The sequence below is a fragment of the Rhynchophorus ferrugineus genome, unplaced genomic scaffold (assembly GCF_030347505.1).
Source record: "Rhynchophorus ferrugineus isolate W39M unplaced genomic scaffold, kcgeb_rfMv2 rfM2, whole genome shotgun sequence".
NCBI classification, from domain to species: domain Eukaryota; kingdom Metazoa; phylum Arthropoda; class Insecta; order Coleoptera; family Curculionidae; genus Rhynchophorus; species Rhynchophorus ferrugineus.
Genome location: NW_027472581.1, coordinates 73721808 through 73744021, shown reverse-complemented (window position 1 = coordinate 73744021; position 22214 = coordinate 73721808). Strand labels below are relative to the sequence as shown.

The window sequence follows — 22214 nt, the reverse complement described above, 5'->3', positions numbered from 1 at the left end:
ATTTTAATTTAATAATCAAGCATTTGATTTAATACCTAATAAATCGGGAGAAATTTTGCGTCTAACGGCAGCACATGGTCTTTCGGTTCTTTGGAAACATTTGCACCATTCGATAGGGGTGACGATAATGTCATGATCAACGTCACATTGTTGCAGGAAAGGCTTGAGGCATACTTCGCTTTGATCATGCTCCAGATCATACAGTTCTTGAAGAGAGAGTTTGGAGTCGCCATTCATGTCCAAATGTTGGAACATCCATCGTACTTCACCCTTGCAGGCTGTTGGGAAGTGAACTATAAAGAAACATAAATAACAGTTAGTCCTTCTGGATATAACACATCTTTATATTTAAATTTTATTCGTGTCATACTAAGTAACTTGACTTAATATCTGATGATATAATTTTATATCTCATTTTTAGCTTTTTTTCGACATTGTAAAACAAAAAATCATTTTAACATTGTTACAATCTCGTATGACACGTTCTTAATGGCTTTTTAATTTTAAAACCACAAAATCATTGAAAACGTTCACTGTTTGTAATGTTGACTATAAAGTAAATATTGAATAACTTTACTTTTGTAACGTTGCAATATTTTCAACGACATTCAAGACAATTACGGTAATGGTTTTAAGAATTTTTAATAACTCTATATAATATATGCAGAAGCAAGTTTAATTTGTTTATATTCTCGATATTTTTTTATTTAAAACACAGACATAGACATGTACCATTCAAGGAAAACATAAATCGTTCCGAATTTCATCTGGTAATTAGCTATTTTAGCTTCCCACTCTCACAATTTATACAGCAAAGGGTTCGTACATCTTCGTCTGACATCACGAATTGAACAAAATAGTCGAGCCCTGCATTTGACTATAGTAATTACTATTTTCAGTCGCTAGTTTTTTTGACTATCGACTGTTTCGACTGTTTTCAGTCTATAGTTCCCAACGCTAGTTGGAACGACAATATAAAATGTCAAATGTATGTATAAATGTATGAATTGTATAAATTTATCGGTCCATTTATCTTTGTCTATTTTAGTCTCCTCTATTTTATTATTTATTCGTAAAGATAATAATTTTATGATTGCAACTATAAAGTATAAATTGTAACTTAAGCCAAAAACTGATGGCAAAGTGGCCAACGTAACTGATGTGCAGTTATGACATCACGAGAATTTTAAGCATAAGTAAAGGCCATCAAAAGTGGTTCCTGCGACTTTTGGTGGCAGCGTATATAGCGTGTTGCAGTTTACGCCATATTTATTTATTTGAGACTTTGGCTTTACCCTGGAGAGGCCTATTAATTCTAGTGGTAGGATCTCGTGTGTCTGCTTGCTTTGATTATTTCATCATAATCTCATTGATCTCCAGCTGGTTCGTCGTGCCTTCGTTCCCTTCGTACTCTGCATATGTCATATTTCAACCTATCATAGTTTATCATTGCTATCAGTTATCGTTATTGTCCGTTGTCTGTTATGATTGCTCGTCATTGTTATTGCTCGTCGCACTAATATTGTTGTTAACTCATCATGGTTATTCCGTTTTTGCTATTGTCATTGTCTGTTATTGATATTATCAATACCATTATTTGCCGGTATATTTATTTATCGCCACTATTATTTAACAGTACTATGATCCGTCAAAACAGAACTATCAGCTGCAGTAATATTAATCGTCAGTATCATTATATTTAGTTATTACCTGACATTAGAAGTATCTGTCGTAATAACCACTGATTCCTTTTATATTTCATGTGTATATTTAGTATTTCAGTCTTGGCATTGACAATTGGTTGCTCAGGTACATTTTTTGCTTATTTATTTTGCTATTTATTGTAAGTAGCTGTTATATAATTTATTTAGATTTATGTTTTTATTTGTTTAAGATGTTAACTTGTTCTATATTGTTTTTTTTAATATAACTTTTATTTTACATCCTGGGTTTAAAATTTGCTATACATATCTAATCAGCAGTATTTTATATTTACTTTGTTAGTCTAAAAGTTTAAAAAGCATAACTTATGCGCTATTGATGAAAATTAGTAAGTAATGTTTAGAATTCGGTTTCCTTTGTTGTCTTTTGAATAAACATTTCATGAGTAATGCCTTTTCATGCATCTTTCGGTCAGATTATCTTGTATCAATTTCGCGTCTGTCTGAGTCACTGCTATATTTTTATATAAATTCACTGTTTGCATTATACCATTATATAAGGTTAGATTTTAACATCAGTATTGATAATTCTATTTATATATTTATTGATTTTTGTACGACAGTTCTGAACAGTTATTTTAAGACATAACACGAATATTTAAAAATATAAGATTGTAATCTGCATGTATAAAGAACTTTTGACGTAGTTATAAAGCAGTTCTATAATAAAAAAGAAATAAACTACTATTAAAGTTATTAATACTTCTTTGACTTTGAACATCAAAAACAACATATTTTTAATAAATGTATTAATATTTAGCCATTTTATTATATAAAAATGTATTTAATTCTGGTTCAATGTTTATTAATTATGAAAAACATGAATACAATTTTGATGAACTCACTCAAGTCAAGTCATGACGGGAGTTTTGATGCGTTTAGTATTTAGAAAAAACTGTTTTGATTTCACAAGAATAATGCTTCTTAATTAATAATAATAATTGTTACTAAAGGAGATTATAAACAAATATGACATCTGATGTCAAATTTCTATTGTTTGACTTTTTAAGACAATAAAAAATTACAATTAATAAATAAGAACACATAGATTGTTATATTACAGATATGACTATATATAAATGTAAAGTAAAATGCATACCAGAATAGTTCAAGATCTATCTAACCTGAATTATATACAAGTTAGATATTGTTGATCGAAAAAATATTATATAAAATTGGAAGATGTAATTATGTTTATTGTTTGTTGTTTTGTTCTAGTTGGACTCCACACTCAGAAAGTTCCCTCTTTGAGAATAAAATATTTAGTTAAACATTACAACAAGAATACTGGATAGTCGACTTTATTATTCAATTTAAATGTTTTCTTTAGACATTTAAATTATTTAATTCAAAAATGTAGGCTATTTGTTAAAATATTCTATTACCTTTCCCTACGATGACTTCTTCATATAAAGAAAACCGTTTCATATATGATTTGTATTTATCTGAAATTAGCCAACTGTCAGAGGAAAGCGAAATCTGGGGAATAGAATAAATGAAAAGGAGACTTGTAAGAGTTGAGCTCTCCTAGAGGGTCCGTTCTTTTAATGAAAAGTTATATGTTTTGTATTTTAAAGTCCCCTTTTACCTACGCAGGCTTATCTGGACTGGACCTATAGCTTAGAGTGGGCTCCGAACCACGGTTTTCGGCATTAAGCCAACCGACTAGCGAGTGACCAACTTAAAAATCATATCAGAAGTCATCCGGTCTTGCCCAGCTTGGTTACTGGCGTGACTGGAATCATTTTCCTTGTTGGATTTTGGACTCTTGCATAAGGATAATCATAAATATTAAACAATAACAAATATAAATTTACGACCATGTCCCAGCAGGATTCGAACCCCGCGAATATCGTAACAGTAGGAAGACCGTCCTGTCGCCTTTATTACTGCGCCAACCAAGCCGGCTGAAAAGTTATTATTTTCTTCAATAAAATAAGACTACTCTCACTAATTTTTACATGAATTCCGTTTTTGATGTCAAATTGATCAGCATTATATGGTGTTAGCGATAACCTAAGAGTTATATTCGATTGTTTTGACATTTTTGTACATAAATAATAGTTTTCTATTTAGTTGTGTTATTCAGTATATATGCAGACGCCAATAATGGAACACTCAAAATTACATTTTTGACATCCTTTCGAATATCGTTGTGTGAAGTACTTCTTCGGTTTTAGTTTCAACGTTTTTTTAACAATTGTGATTTAAACAATAGCTTAGTAGATGTTAAATCAACTGTACTCAGGCGTTTACATGTGACTGGAAATACTCAAAAGGAGTGAAGTATTCTACCACCTGAAGTGACTGAAAGTACCATTTCGTGCTATTTCAATATTGCGGTTTCTTTGGTTGCCATGTAAAACGGGACTGTTTTTTGTAGCCTGTAATTGGCGATGGAAAATGGATGTACTGTTGTAGTTCTAAGCGCAAAATATCACGGATTAATAAGGAATGCTATCCACATCAATATCGAAACCGAATATGAATGGACATAAAGTCTTTCTCTGCATTTGGTGAGATTACCAAAGTATAGTGTATTACGAATTGCTAAGGCCGAATGAAATTTTTACCTCAGATGTCTCGACCTTAACTGAACGAAGTAAAGTTGCCAAAAAGAGTAACAGACGCAAAGTCATTCTCTTGTATGACACCTAGAGTATTCACCAGAAATAGCATCTTTTGATTACTATTTGTTTAAATCGATTCAGTGTGGCTTAGCTGTCGCTGTGTTGATATACTGGAGATGTGCGAAAATGGATCGGTTATGACAATTAATGTCTGCCAAATCAACAACTTCTTTTTGATACGGTATATCTATGTTACAAAAAAAAGACGGAAAAAGTTGTGGAAAATAATAGAAATAGTTTTGAGTCGTTTGATTTTTTTATTTTCCAGAGGTTGCGCATTATATCTGGTGAAGTTCTTGAGGATTGTTATCACTCTAAATTCGTCATATCTTCTTTATATACTCATTAAGTAAATACTTTATAGCTTGGCAAAAAAAAACAATGGTTTTGGAAATAAATATCAGCAATTTGTAAACATAATAGTAACGTTATTTCTTCTATGATAATTTAACATGTCAGAGCAAGCTGGCAGCCAATTTTTACAACAATAATAATTTTTACTTGTTAATAAAACACAAAATAAAAATTCTTTTATTGAGCGTTAAATAAGTAATAAAAGTGGATTGTACTATTTCATTTTAACGCCGCAAAGTAGTTATTATTCGAAAGATAAATAACGTATAACGGTGATTCTCTCGACGTGATATACAATCTACCTTTTGATTTGTTTCTTGGTCGCCGTCTTTTCGATGAGTCGGCCATCACCACTGAGAACCAATCCAACAGGCGATTACCCATGGCCTGAAGGGCAGTCGCCGAGCACTGTTTCGAGACGGGCAGAGCCGGATCCGAGCTGGTAATCGAGTTGCTGAAGGCTTTGTTGTCGGTAACTTCGTTATAGCCCCTGATTCGCTCTTTATCGTCAGCGTAGACGAAGCTGTTATCCTACGGAACAAATTGAAATTAATAACGTTCCGACTAAGCGGATTAATTAATATTTTCCGAGTGTCGAACGACGTCGATAAAGGCTTTCATTGTTACAAAAATGTAGAGCTAGACTAAAGCTGGTAGATGCATATTATTCTTAGCTTATAATAACATATATATCACATATATTACTGTTAACATATATCATATAATTTCTATTCATTTGACTATCAATTGAAATGTTTGCCCTGCAACAAATAATTAGGGAAGGAGGCAAGGAAATATTAAAAAATCATAACACTTTTAATGCTCTTTCCATATGGATGAGATTTCTTTGAAAGGAGAGAAATTATTTCCATTTCTGAAATATTATTTTTTTGCGGTTTTTTGAGTTTAGGGTATATAGGGTATAACGGAGCTAAATGAAGCGAAAACGGCAGTTGAGATATAAGCCTTTCACCTTCATTCTATGACTGTGCTCTTTTCCGCTCCATAATTACTCAGACTCAAACCGCCATACTCAGTGAAGGATTGATCAAAGGAGCTTCACTAGACCATATAAGACCCGCTAATTACGAATATAGAAAGCATTTCAGTTTATCTCGTATACTTTCCGAGATATAAGCCTCCCATATTCATTTTGTGATTGTGCTAAACTTTCCTCCGCTCCAAAATTTCTAAAACCGCGATACTCAGTGAAGGATTGTCTGAAGGAGCTTCCCTCTGTGGATATTTATGCAATAGAAAAAGGAATATAATGTGGAATATACGTTCATGGAAAAAGGACTTGTATAACTCTTTAATATATGGGATTTTTTAATAAGAATATGCAGGGCTGTGAAAAATAAATGTTTTGCTTTAATCAATATTAATTTGTATTTTGTACCAAACACTATCTCGCATGTATTTAAAATACGAAATACAAAATATCTTTAAGTCGTGTATTTTCTTTTACGAACACGATTAGTAAATATAATGTCAGCCTCTATACTACCTATGCCTACCTGCTATACGAACCCGCGGCTATCGCAACGGTAGGAGGACCGTCCTGTCGCCTTGACCACTGCGGCAACGAATCCAGCCATTTTTTATATTCAAATAGCGTTTAAGAATGATAATTATTTGCTTTTATTGTTTAGGAAGTTCATTAATTCTAACTCCCTTTTTGGTGACTGTGGTTGATCAGGATCACGAACAGAAGTTACGTGGACATAATCATGGATGGTATTGAACACTTGATTAATGAAAATCACAACTGCCAAGATATTTAACAAATTGAAAAATTATTTAAGTAATGGTTGTTATAAATATAGAAGTGGGTAGTGTAAAATACAGTAAGAAATAAGGGTCATTCTCATCACTACCGATCAAGTTAGATTAGAGAGGGTATTGTAAAGAGATGGTAAATATACAATACACCACAAAATTAAAATATGTTATGCACTGATAAAGCTATTTATAGATCACTACCGACTTCTAGCCGGGTTATGTTTAATAATTAAAAAAGTAAAGGAATAAAATAAAGTGAGAAGTTAATAGAAAGAAAGAAAATGGTTCAGATAAATGAAGCGACATGATGACACTAAGCAAAAAGGGAAGGAAATAGAATGAAGCAAAATATTTAGCAAAAAATAGAAGTATTAAGCGAAATTAGTGCATCTGGAACAAAATATGTAACACCAAGAATATTTTACTAGGGATTGTTGAATATAAGAGATTTTTCAATGGTGAAAGGTTTTTTATTTATCCAAAGGAAGGAGGCCTTTTTTTAAGCGCACGATGTTCGATTAATCAGTATATAGTCAGTAGTTTAATGGAAATAAATGAAGCGAATAGGGAGATTGCAGATTGATATGAAATCTGAGGGTTTACTATCTAGAATAAATATAAATTTTAGAATAACAGCCCTTTAGACTAGAATAATTAACATTTTGATGAATAGAGTACAGGCTAATATAAAATGCGTGTTATAATTTGTATATAGCACAGAAATTTGTTTTATTATTTCAATTAAAAGAAATGTACCATAGAAAGTCATAACTTGTGTCTCCATGAGTGAACTGTTAATATCCAAGTCAAACAAAATGATAACCTAAGGTATTAATCAAGGTAGCGTTGTTGATTAAAAAGATAAGCCTTAGACATATTATGTTTCAGAAAGCAATGTTTACAATGGATGTAGAAATCTTTAACAATGGAATGAAAGGAAATCTATGTTCTGTGTTTGTGTTATCAAAAAGGGATTCAGTAAACTACTCAAGCAAGTAAAGTAATAGACTCTGGTTGGATTAACTGGGTTAAAAAGTCATAAGGAAATATAAGGTTTACAGAAGGAAAATATTGTTTACATCAATACAAGAAATCGGCAGAACATACATCGGCAATACACAAATTATTTGAGAAACTACTGTTAAAACGATTTATTTATTAAGTGATTATAATAATCACGCAACAATAGGCCAAGTACATAGAGTAATAGCGGTTATTGAAAATGTATTTGAAGTAAATGAATACTGCCATGGCGTGACTTTTCGAAATAATCCACAAGATAAGTAAATTTTTATTGCGGAACTCTTGTCAATTATTGGATTCGTATATTTTCAAAATAAAATTGAGTTTCATATGCAAAGAACCTATTTCGGCTGGAGTTCTGCAGGATAGTGTCTCAGGACCACTCTTGTATCTACTTTATACTACTGATATATTAAACACAAGAGAAACAGAACTTGGAATATTTGCGGATGATATTAGCCATTCTGACAAAAGACACATTTCTGGATAGAACTATCGAATGGTTCTGCCTACTAAGAAATTAGAATGCATAGATCGATGGACGAACCTCACAAAATGAGAGACCGGAAACTTACACTTACTTCACTTTATTTCTATGGTGCGCTTACTGTTTATTTGTTTTATTTGTTTGCGTTTAGATTTTTATGAAGGAAGTGGTTTAGAAAGTGTTGTGTACTCGGATGCACAAATGCAAATAAATGCAGTATCGTTATTCTTCGAAGAAGTATTTTGCTGTTTAAAAAAAATGGTTGATAATGGTAAAAATCCCAAACTGACTGGATTAAGCATGAAAGAATATTGGAAAAATATGAAAGAATAGTAATGAAAGAAAGAATGTGAAAGAATATATTCATGTTAATGATCATTCAAATATATTTTTTTTAATTTTAGAAATTAATTCCCTTCCGAAAGAAGCTGTGCAAATAGCGACATACTTTAATTCTTGGATCAATTATTTGATAGTTGCAATATCTCTAAAATTTCCTAAATGCAGTTCCTAAATGCAAACCTTTTAAAAGAGGGTTAACCCTGATTGAGGGAAGTTCAATACAGGAGGAATTTTGTTGCAAAGCGATTCAGTACTTAAATAGTAAAACTGCAAAAATTGTGGAGTTGTTATGCAGTGTACAATCTCTATAATGATCTATCAGATAAAATATTAAAAATAATAACAAGGTGCAACAGAATTTTAAGAGGGAAAGACTCAAAGACTCATTTTCTTCCAATACAAGAAAACAAAGAGACAAAACTCTAATAGATCCTATTAAATTGTTGGCACTAAACAAATATGAAAAAGAGAAGGACGGAAGAGATAATTTTGATTTGCCATGCACCAATGCCTTTTATTTATGATTAATAAATTATTTTATTTTAATTTTATTGATTATTATAAATCAAAAGTAATCCTAATAATATAAATATCACAATAATAGGTCAATTGAAAAGTCCCAGGCCTACCATAGTAAAGCACATTTTTTGGAAAAATTAGTTTTTTATTCAACATAATTCCCTTCAAGGGCGATACACTGATTATAGCGACCCTCCAACTTTTCGATACCATTTTTTTAGTACGATTTGTCCTTTGCTTCAGAATAGGCCTCAGTTTCGGCGATCACCTATTAATTTGACGAAAATTTCCTCCCAGCGAGCATTCTTTTGAGATCTGAGACCAGGAAATAGTCACTGGAGGGCAGGTCTGGAGAATACGGAGGATGAGGAAGCAATTTGAAGCCCAATTCATGGATTTTTGCCATCGTTTTCACTGACTTGTGTAACGGTGCATTGTCTTGGTGAAGCAGCACTTTCTTTTTCTTTAAATGCGGTAATTTTTCGGCGATTTCGTCCTTCAAACCGTTCAATAACGCTATGTAATAGTCGCTGTTGATGGTTCTACCTTTTTCAAGGTAGTTAATGAAAATTATCCCATGCGCATCCCCAAAATACAGACGCCATGAACTTGCCAGCCGACTGTTGCGTTTTCACATGCTTTGGAGCGGGTTCATCGTGTGCAATCCACTCGGATGACTGTCGATCGGACTTCGGAGTGAAATGATGGTGCCATGTTTCATCCATTGATCACTTTCTCATACCCAACTATTCGTGAATGATATGATGTACAAATTCAGTTGATATCTTTAGAGTGTCTGTTATTTCATTGAATTTCTATTTACGGTCATTCAAAATCGTTTTGTGGATTTTATTAATGTTTTCATCGGTAATAACCCCTTTTGGGCGTCCACTGCGTTCACTGTCTTCGGTGATAATTTCACCACGTCTAAACTTAGCATACCAATCCTTGATGGTTGATTTTCCTGGGGCAGTGTACAGAAACTCGGCATCAAGCCAAGTTTTTGCTTCAACTGTATTTTTTCCCTTCAACAAGCATTATTTTATCAACACGCGAAATTCCTTTTTATCCATTTTTTTCACAATAACAAAAGGTGCTTCACTAAAAATGTTATAATTCCCAAACTAATTATGCGACATCTGTAAAATTTATACGTAAATCTTTTGAGGGTTAAAGCTAACTAAAAACATATGGATTTAATTCTAGTAGCGCCATCTGTGTGTTAGCTCGGGGACTTTTCAATTGACCTATTATTGAATTAAAAATGTTCAGAATATACTTAAGGCAATAAAAATAAGTGACACCATTATAGGTACTTTCTTAACTATATGAATTATTTAAAAATGATTATTTTCTATATAAGATATTAGATTTTTTTTCTATATTAGCCGATTATATTTACTACGTAAAAATAATGATTAAATGAATCTAAAGGACTTACCTTATTGTATTTGGTATACTTGATATATTTGTAGTGTTTGTTGTCGTATTTAATATCTTGTGGCACGAATGAGTAGACGTCATTTTTCGACGTGGGTTTCTCCGGTTGTGCGCTATTTATGGAGCCGCCGCCATTGCCGGTTTTATCCAATGTCGCTTTGTATTTGTTGATAAAGTTGGTGAGGCGCTCGGATTGCCGTTGTTTTTTCCGCAGCTTGGCCTCGTTTTCTGGAAATTGAAAGTGTCATTTTAAATCTTGCGGTACGTTTCTCCTTCTCATCCCGCACGATTCTCGCTCTCTCTCTCCTTATTCCCTGGACTTCGCTACGAAAAGGTAAGGCATATAAATCTCATTTTGTTGACGCTAAAATATACAAATGCTCTTTGACGTCGATTTATATTTCGGATCCCCCTTAAGTCGTGTATAAATATTTGTTTTTTTATTTGCTTTTACAGAATATTACGTGTTTTTGTGATTTTATATGGAGAGTCATCAGCAACGAGTAACGCAATTTATATTAAAAATCGCAGAATGAAAATATATTTTTAAAAGAAGGTAAAAATAGATTTGGTGTACGTAATGTAAAGAATAATAACAACTTTTCAAATCGTAACTGGACAGATGAGAACAATTATTAACATTGTTTGAGGCACTGAATTCAGATCTTCAATCCCTGTGTCAAGATTGGTTTTAGTTTTCGGGTTCGCGCATAGTGGCAGCATTGTATTCTTATAATAATTGTCAGCTGATGTTGCATTATAATTGTTGCAAACATAATTTCGAAGTGCACAAAAATATTCTGTGGTTGTACTTCGGAACGTGTGAACATGCAGACACAACGTTGTAAAGTTGATATATATTCATTTGCAGTAACGCTTGCAGAACAAAGCTGTACAAGTAGTCAAATGATGAAAATGTATACTTTTCATTTTCTGTGCCAACGTTGTGGAAAAATCTTGCAGCTGATTGCTATTTTTGATCGATGAATGTGGTGGGAATATATGTAAAAAAATAACACAGTATAAATATCCTGACCATCATTAGTGTCGAAGCCAATTCTGAGAACGGACAGTGATCCATTGTCATTTTGTCCAGTTAAGTTGCAAAAAAAATACTTTAAGAACTCCGTCTTCATAACCGTTTTGGAAGAGAACCATTTAACGGCCCGGAATGGGTGTCTGCTGATTGGTGAGACGCACCTAAAGACAGAGTGGTCTCGCGGAGGAAGGTTCGTTCGGAAGAACTCGTAAAAGCCTTAGTAGAGGTAAGCCTTTTGTTCTCTTTCTGGAATGTGGACTAAGAACATCGTTTGTCCATAGGGTTTCAACTAGGGATATTGTTTCATGACCTGCTATTGCTTCAAGTTAAGATATATTTCTCTATAGGATATATTTCCAGGACGGATATATTCTCGGGACAGGATGATAGACAGAGGGGATGATGATGAAGGATGAATTTTTGTCTGAATGACTGTAAGCTAGGACAATATTCCTTTGTCTTTGTTCGTTGATGCTTTTTCTTTCGGTTTTTCTATTCCATCTGAGTTTTGACTCTGAAGAAAAAGTAGTAGAAATTGATTCTTATTTATTATTTAAATTAATATATTAGTTTTATAGATTAATTTAATTAGCATTAAATATTAGTATAGGGTTGTATATAATTTATATTTAACTTAACCAAATGAACTGAGTGTTTAAAAATGTGTTATAAAATGCTGAATGCCTGATGAACACGCAGCAAAATTACCACAAGATTGGAGCTCTAATGTTTTTCAAAATATATGTTCAAAATACTGCATTCAAATCTTGATTTTTTACATAAAATTTGAGCGATACGACCGAGATTTTGGGACGAAGGCATGATTACTGTTGGACCCTAATGGGTGAAACAGATCCCAAGCAGTATCGAAAGCTCAGATGATTAACTACTGTTTATTTCTGATTTATACTTTTAAATTAAATAAATGGTTGTTAAATAATTTTATATAATTATATATAGTAATATTTCGAAAATTAGAAACAATTTTGGAAGATGGTTGATTTGAATTTAGTCACTCAATTTACGTTACAAACAGCTTTTGTTTGTTCGGGTTCAAACTCGTGCAAACTTGTGTAATTAATTATAAAATAAATTTTAGACAATAATTTACACAATATAGATAAATATAAATTTCTCGATTTTATATGAATTATATGAACACACACATTTTTTATAGAACACTTCAGGACAATATAGGGAATAATACAACTGACTTGCATGTGGGTTAAGTATTATTTTATCTCCTTAGTTAGTTTCTTATTGTGTTCTAGTTCCATCTTTATGTTCAAATCTTCGTTCATATTATTATCGTTGAGAGTTAACATGCAGATCCATATTCAAACTGATCTTAAAGATCCGGCTTTGGATTGATGAATGATGATAATGGAATGTTCTAGAAAAAGAGGAAAGAAATATAATATTTCTGTGAGACCTTTGCCTAAAATAACATAGGAGATTTTCTTTCTTTGACTGATAAAATAAACCCATATTCAATATGCAGTGCTACATAGATCAAGATGGTGAAATGATAGAGCTATTTTGACTTTAATTATTAACAATTAATGCAATTAATAACTGAATATATGAAGCAGAAGTAGAACTCTACCATGCTGCGTAGTTTTTGCATAGACTCAACCCGTCACTTTATAATCTCTGTATAATTATCTTCATATTCTTTGTATAAAAGTTACTAAAGTTCAATATTTTTTTGAATTAGCTTATATGTTTTGAAGCAGTGCAGACTAGGTCTACTCTAAATACATCAAGACTGTTCTGAAAAATATTTATAGTCTGTTGATTCTCAGATCAAGTGTCATAGTTCAAAGTGTAAGGCTACCAAAAGCAGTCTGAAGTTGAAATAACTAAAAAATAATAAATAAATCTATTTCGATCGAATATTTATTTAAGGTTGAACCGCCATCAAAAAAGGAATGCGGTACCTCTGTTTCTCTCACACGCAGACTATTGGAATTTGGAGTAACTGAAACCTGGAAAACTATTTTATACAGGGTATACCATGAAAATGTATGTAAAAAGACTGTTATCCACAAGATAATGAAAGACAAGCTCGTACAGGTGATACTCAATAAGAATTTTAGTATTATAGCTTGTCCAAACGGGACAACGATACCACATCCCCTTGGTTGTTTAACAGTAGGTGTTGCGACTGACCCGGTCTTGGCTACGAGGACTGAGTGAAACATATTTAGAGATACTTGGGGGCTTGGTTTATCTATATTAGAATAGATTTAAACCATCAATATCGTTTTGTATCGTTCAACAAGTCACCACTTCTCTCTGTGAAAGAAAATAGTGTTTAAAGTAAAATAAAAGTTTCTGTTATTCTCTTGTTTTATTTTTGTATTATAGCTCTGGAAATTTGTATCAAATAAATTTTATTATTTTATTAAATATACTATAGGAATTTGAATGGTATTCGCAATTGCAATTCATAAAAACTATATATAAAACCATGATATTAAAACGAATCGGATAAGAAGGCCACAATAAATAACTTCGGTGCGCTTTAAAAATATTACATATTTGTATTCATATATTTCGTAATTTATTATACTCTACAAATACGGTCGTATTTTTCATTAATATATATCACCTAACCATAAATAATTCAAAAACGACGACTGTGTTCTCTTCCTGCTCCCTTATCTTGAACTATTCTACTTTTATGGATTTTATCTTGTGTTGGCATTTTCGTCTTCAATAATTTATAATTGTCTACCGACCCAAGATGAAATAAAAATTAGTAACGAGGCTCACTTAGTTTCGAGTAGGATTTCTACTGGGACTTGACTTCTTTCTTTCTTAGTTTAAGAGATTAGAGTTTTACTACTTTTATTTAAACCTATTGAAGTAATAGTCGGATTTTATATTTGGTAAGCTGTTAGATGTTAATAGTTATTATATACCATATACGAGGGTCAATCTTTAATTACTTATTAAGTACTGAAAGGTAGTTACGTAAGTTTTTATAACGTTAATTCTAAATATGCTTAAAATTACAAAAATCTTTTAAATTATTAACCAAATCATTTTCTCAATTTATAGTTTAAAAGTGTTCAACTGGCTTTCTTTAAAACACAATATGACTTTTCAGTGCAAAATATAGCCGTAAAACGTAATACATTAAGCTATGAGGGTAATATAAGAATGTGATTTTGGTTGCGCTATATTGATTTAACTTATGATGTTACGATGACATAGGTGCGAGTTTAAGATGCAATGTTCTCGAGTGGATACAGCGATGGCGCTCCAATTAGCAAAAATATTTATTTTATGTACATATCATTAGGTTATATGTAAGTTCGCTTAAGTAGTTTGCACAAATTATTGTTTTTTTTGTTAAAATGGTTAATTTCAAATATCGTGCAGACATAAAATTTTTCGTTTTGAATGGATTAATTATCAATTACCATCCCAGTCTTTCATTATCAAACTGCGAGCTTTACACTTTTTCTCATAATTACGTTCTCATCTTCTACTATTCCTTAATATTTCTGAAATTAGGACTTTAAACTTATTTTCTATATACAAGCTAGTTAAATAATATGTCTTTTGTCAAGGAAGTTCTTCTGTCAATTTTCCATTCTTTTCAGACTAACAGACATCAATGAGTTATTTCTTTAATGATTTGTTTTGTATGATGATCTCAAATAATTCTTCATCTCTCTTCATCTACACTTGCCGCCAGAATAAGCAACAGAAAACTTTTCTTTTTAGCTCGGAAATGAACTCACGATTTTGAAATTTGCAGATTGATGAAGATTTGACATTGTTCTACATAAAATAATAGTTTTCTGTTTAATACTATTGAATTGTTAAATTTAGACACTAATCATGGAGCGCCCATAATTGGATTTTTGGCATTCATTACTTTTGTTGTTTTGATTTGAAAAAATCTGCTGGCGATATTTATCAAACACTATTAAAAATTTAAGGTGACGCTGCTCCATCATGCCACAATTATCGATTTTGGTATTAAAGATCTAAAAGTGGTGATTTTGATGTTAATGATAATAAGAGATGGAGGATCAAAGAGTCCTAAGACAAAGAAATTGTTAAACTTATTTTATCAAAATTCAGCTCAAACTTTCAAGGAACTTTCACATAGATTAACAGTTTGTTGATCAATTATTTCCAGATGTTTACATATGATGGAGAGGATCCAAAGATAAGGAAAATGTTGTATCTTCACCGTTTCCGCCGCGCTGTGTCACTGCTTCCTTGGCAAAAAAACAATTTTCTGTGGCGTATTGGGACTGGTGAAGAAACGTGGATCTACTGCTATTCCAAGCACAAAACTCATGGGTTAGCCCAGTGAAACCATTGATACCAAGGAGAGTATTTATCACCATAAAGTCTTGGTGTGCATATGGTGGGATCTGCAAGGTATAGTGCCTATCGGCATCAGCTGAACAAATTAATTGACGTATGGTTGGATACAAGTTTACAATATAAACTTTATATATGACAACGTACTGCCACACATCGCAAGGGTTTTAGTGCGCTGTTGCAGTTAAATATGGAAGTTAAGCTGCACTGAAAGTCATAATATGTGAAGAATCTATTCTAGAACTCAAACCATCAGATACGAAAAGGTGTCTCGGGAGGCGTTTGGCTTCAGTTTCTGCGAAGACACGGTCTGGAATGGGTGTCTGCTGATTGGTGAAACTCACCTAAAGACAGAGTGGTCTCGCGGAGGAAGGTTCGTTTGGCAGAACTCGTAAAACCCTCAGTGGAAGTAAGCATTTTTTTCTCTTTCTGGTGTGTGGACTAAGAACATCGTTTGTCCATAGAGTTTCAAGTAGTGATATTGTTTCATGATCTGCTATTATTTCAAGTTAAGATATATTTCTCTATAGGATATATTTCAGGACGGATATATTTTCGGGACAGGATGATGATGAAGGTCAGAAAGTCAGAAGTCTCAATCGTTCAGCATTCAGGTTGTTTTAGAAACAGATGGTCAGATAGCCAGGGCCGTATTACATAGCATATATTGTAACATATAATTGAGTATAGATATTATTCACCTATGAGTCCCCCTTATTTGGGGTATTCTGTATACACTTGGTGGTTTGGGATATCGGAGAGAGCCAAGAACATCGTGGCGTCCTTTGACCAAAATCCGCAGACAACCTCGAATTTGATCAACTGACGGCCCACATATTGCTCCGGTAAAAAGATCTGGCCGCGTGGCCTGTTTAGAATATGTACAGATTTTGGATGTTTGTAGGCTACAATGTATTCACCAAACATGGCGCCTTCTGATTACCACTTGTTAGGTACACGGTCTTTAAATGCTAAAAAGTGGGAAAATTGATCGACAATTGTTTTTTTATCTGAATGTTTTCATTAAATAGCTTTTTCCTAGTCGTATTACAGGCCTTCGATAAAATTTAGCATCAGAGCTTCGTATATCTCCAATAGACTCTTAGAATTAAACAAGAAGAATATTCTGAATTAAAAAAAAATACAAGCAGGAATTACGCTAGCTACATTTGCGGATGATACAGAACTGTTAGCATTGGGCAAAAATCAAGAACCTTTTTTAAAGAGACTACGGGAACCTAAAGATAAATACGAAGCTGAACAACCCATCAGTCTTGAAAATGAATGAATTGATGTGTAACAGTGCTAAATATATAGTCATGACACTAGATATCAAATTAAAATGGAAACAGCATATCAAAAAGAAATTACCTGAACCAAAATTAAAGTACAAACAGCTATATTGGCTCATTGGAGAAAAATCGAAAATGCCAATTCACAACAGGATACTGATCTACAATCGGGTGTTCAAACCAATATTTAGAGGCTGTACTCGTAATAGAAATGGGATTAAAATTAAAATGTTCCAGAATAAGGTATTGCGTAACGCTATGAAGATTTGTATCGAGACCTGAAACTTCCTACAGTCAAGAAAGAAATAAAAAGTTTCGATGGCAAACACACAGCTAGGCTACACCTCCATGAAAACCCGGAGCTGCTTCAGCTACTTTTAGACGACATTCTGTTCGTGACTGAAGAGGACTAAAATGTAGAAACGTGTGTGATAGTGTGTGAGCGACATAGCGTAAGTTGTGAAGAAAAAACTATAGATTGTCGTTGAATGGACTATACTGTGTGAATTATAGTAATAATTTTTAGAAGTAAATTAAAGTTTAGCTGCGAGATCAGTTTTAATTATAAATAAATTTAAAAAATTAAATACCTTTTTTAAAGTAAAAATATTAACAAAATACATGTAAGCATCTAATACGATATACCATTCTAAATCAAACCTCAAAACTAATTCTAATATTAAATATTGGAATATTAAATTCTAATATTAATTCCTTTGATATTGTCATAACAACCCCAGTATATTATTTATCTAACTATAACATATTTGCTCAAACAGACATAAACTCTATACAGTTATTTCCGATGAAATATGGGTGCGTCAGAAGTTAAACTAATAAACGCTGAAAAATTTACTGCTCTACTAGTAAAAGTCACGAGTGGATTTATGAAATCTTATTGTTTGGAGCGAGGCCGAAATGAACTCCCTCCCAACTTAATGAGATAAGATAAAAGAAACGCTCTTGTAGGTGGTTTATTACATGGGGATATTTTCGACTATACTCGGGAAGATGGGTTGGGAGGTCGGTACGGGTAAAACGCCTTTATTTAGAATTATCATGCTTAAATCGTGAAATTTTACGACACGTCCTGGATATAAATATAATGAAAAAGGTTTCTCAGTGAAGATATAACCGTGTCCTTTTAGTCCAATATTCTGCGTATACTATGTGCGTTAATTCCGTGATATTATTTACAGTCTGTTCTATCATAATTAGATCAGGGATGGTAGTAATTATTCGTAGATATTTCTAGAGAAATATCATGTAACAAACGCTGTTTTGCTGTAGTTGTAGCTTTTGCTGTATAATAATTTATATGTAAATTATGCTGAAAGTAAAATTAAATCACTAAAAGAAGTTTAATTATGATAGGTTATAACCTACAAGTACAAGAATTTTTCATATTTTCAAAGCTTAACCCCTTAAGAGCATTTTTCTAAATGTAATTATTTTTATATATCTTAAAGTCTTCTTTTTAACAACTGGAGCTACAGTTTAATGTGGGCTCCGAACCACGGTCCGGAGTGACCAACTTAGAAATCATACCGACAGACATCATTCAGACACATCATTCAGACATCCGGATTCACCCAGCCTGGTTACTGGCGTGACTAGGATCATTTTCCTGGTCGGATTTTGCACTCCAGCATAAGGGCAATCACAAATGTTAAACAATCACAAACATAAATTTACGACCATGCCCCAGCAGGATTCGAACCCGCGACTATTGCAACAGTGGGAAGACCATATTAAAGGTGACAGAACCACCTTGTCACCTTTACCACTACCAAGCCGGCAAAATTTAAATTATTTTCGAAGATATAGCTGTTTTAATGACATGGCATTAAACCGCGACATCTAAAAAATGCACATGGAATAATTGTCACTGGCTACATTGAAAAAGCAAGGACCATCAACAGCGACTATTACATAGCGGTATTGGACTTTTTGAAGTTTGAAGGACGAAATCGTCGAAAAACGGCCGCATTTGAAGAAAAAGAAAGTGCTGCTTCACTAAGACGATGCACCGTATCAAAAATCCATGAATTGGGCTTCGAATTTCTTCCTCATCCACCATATTTTCCAGATCTGACACCCAGTGACTATTTCCTGTTCTCAGATCTCAGAAGAATGCTCGCTGGGAAGAAATTTTCGTCGGATGAAGAGGCGATCGCCGAAACTGAGGCCTATTTTGAAGCAAAGGACAAATCGTATCAGAAAAATGGTATCGAAAAGTTGGAGGGTCGCTATAATCAGTGTATCATCCTTGAAGGGAATTATGTTTAATAAAAAACACTAATTTTTCTAAAAAAATGTGTTTTACTATGGTAGGCCGGGAACTTGTCAATTGACCTGTTAGTCAATTCATTAATGGACTTTGTCCGTCAAGAATAATAACAAAAGTGTATTGACTGGTAACAATTAGAACTATATTTTAGTCGCAGAAAAGTATATGTTTTAGTCATAACATCTGTTTTAGGTGAAGTATCCCTTGAATATACTGAGACACATTTGGGGCATAAATGTGAGATTTGTTACAAAAAATTGAAAAAAGCCGAAGGGAATAAACTCAACGATCAATTGACTGCAGGCGTAACTGTTGATAGGATTTTGCAGAATGCTAGAGAATAATACTCTAAGAATAAATGTGCTGACAAGAATTGACAAATGGTTTCATAAAAACACATAATATTAATTGTTAACGACACCCTAGTGATCTAACGGCTACTACTCTCAAGGTAGACAAGTGGAACAAAGAGCCTTTCTATTTAAAATAAAATAGGTAATGAGTTCATGTTTTGTACAGTGATGTCTTGACTAATAATTTAATTACCTTTATAGATTAGATACAACTAAAAAGATTCGTAGAGGAAGTCTAACAAGTAAATTGAAAAAAATTTCCATTTCCATAATGTTTTGCGGGTTATTATAAAACTTAAACCACAATAAAAGTTTACAATTCAAGATGTGTTTTTATCCCTTTACTGTTTTGTGTTATTCCTTTACTTTTGTAATTCTACCCTTGTAAACTATAAAAAGTGTGTATATCATTCTTTAGTTAAAATAACAATCAAAGTCATTCTTTGGATTTTATATAGCATACATTAATTTATGTTTAATTCTACCAATTTAGTCAGTCAACTGAATTAGTTCATAACTGATATAAAGACAAGGTTAACTTCCTAACTAATATTCTCAACATTCTTCAATAAAATCTTCATATATTTTAATTAAAAATCAACTAACCAATTAGTTAACGTAAAGTTGTCCTTATTTCCTTCTTTAAACATAATTAATATTCAATTACTAATCTAATACCCACTAGTAAACATGCAACATCCAATAATGAACACAGAAAAAATTATAAAACAGCAGACAACTTTTATTATCAGAAGTCTAACCTCAACGATCTACTCTCTTGGATGCTGCATTTTAAGCATAGAAAAAATTTTAAATGCCGACCATGTAGCAAAAAAATTGATGGGTTATGAGTACATGATTATACCCGAAGTGCAATTACGATTATACCCGAACGCATAGTGTCTATAGGCTAACGATTGCTGTTTGATACTGTTGATCTGAGATCTCAAGTTATATTGAAACGAGTTACTTGAAATTTTGTGCACATAATACTATCTTAACTATGTAGTATAACGTAAGGCTTTTTTCCCCTTTTTAAGAATAATCTACAAATGAATGAGTTATGAGGTTTTGAGATTATATAGGAGAAAAAGTGTACAAAGCTAACAATTTATATAACATGTATTACAACTTAAACACACATAAACAGGCAACAATCCATGTCTATCAATTCGTCCAGTCTACTTTGAGTGACGCACTATCAGTGTTCTGTTAACTTTGGCAGTTCTTGCATCATTGTTCGGCCATTTCAAAGTCTATTGAGGGATATAATCAGCTGAAGCCATTTCCGTTTTAGAGTTCAATTTTATGTTATATCACTGTCTAGTTTATATCGGATATAAATTAAATAATATGAAGTTATAGTAATTAAATTAAAGTTATAAATTATTACTTGCATTCTTTAGCTTCTGAATTGTGTGCTATTCTCAGTTTATTAATATTTTACATCTATTACCTGAGTTTATTAATTAATTATACAATTTATTATATATTAAGGTCGGTTAAGAACTCTATTTATTTGGATATATACCGTTTATACTTATTTTACATATAGAGTTAGTTATTACATAGTTATTTGTTGTAGATGGCCAATGAACATTATTTTATGTGTATTGTAACTGCAACTGATGTCGTGACTTTACCTACAAATGCAAGTGTTTCTGACTTATTTAGAGCCCATGCTCATTTTTGTAATGACTTTCTTCATCTCAAATGATGATAAGAATAAGAAATATGGACAATAGTAGATATACCTTTATTGCAGTTCAATATAAGTTTTTGTTTTTCGTGTGAGTATGATATCAATTTTTTATTAACTTCCTAATAAAAATGTTGTGTAGCAGAATTGTGTTCTATTAAACCAATCAAGTAAAAGTCAGTGGGAAATGTTAGCAAAGTGCTGTCAGTGCGTTTTTGTAGTTGATAGTAAAACCTCCCTATTATATGATCATATTGATTAATTTTTGGCATATTTGCTGAAAATTAGTTTACCACAGCACAGCGGTGACTGCTCAACACCATCAACCAACTAATATTAAACATCTTATAATCATTGAATTAATTATGTACCAGTACAAAAAGAAGGACCGAAGTAATTTGAGTGATTATTTAGAATGATAATAATTAGAGGTGCCCTTGGTACAAATTGTTCGAAGAACATGATTTCTGAATAGTTCAGCTTTAGATAAGTTAGGTGAGATATGATAAGTGGTTTTTGAAGGGAATCTATATCTCCGAATTGTTATTCTCTGGCCATAACAGTATATCAATATAATAATTTTTTTAATGGTATTCAATTATATCTAGCGTAAGTGTTCAAATAATACAGGAATATTTAATATAGTAAATAATTAAATTTTATTTCTGCTTCTGTTAGGGATGAAGGAAATTTTTACACTTAAAATTAACATGAGATTTATTTTTTCTGAACAATTTAGTACTGTACAGACTTTCTGTACATACTAGGAATAGCAGATGAAAATACATGAAGTACAATAGCTATACATTACAATATTTGCCCAATGAAGAATTATTATAAATATGTTTTGGAAAATACAACCATCTAAAGTCATAAAGGTTGTTATTAAAAAT

General features: G+C 32.3%; 1 protein-coding gene across 1 annotated transcript in view; it reads right to left on the bottom strand.

Moving 5' to 3' along the window:
- Positions 1–22214, bottom strand: part of Cow (Proteoglycan Cow) — a 341672-nt gene that overhangs the window by 8363 nt on the left and 311095 nt on the right. The window contains exons 6-8 of the mRNA XM_076394624.1: positions 10300–10526; positions 5008–5236; positions 36–293 (exon numbers count right to left, since the gene is read on the bottom strand). Of these exons, the coding sequence (XP_076250739.1) occupies positions 36–293; positions 5008–5236; positions 10300–10526 (714 nt within the window). The remainder of the gene's footprint in view (positions 1–35; positions 294–5007; positions 5237–10299; positions 10527–22214) is intronic.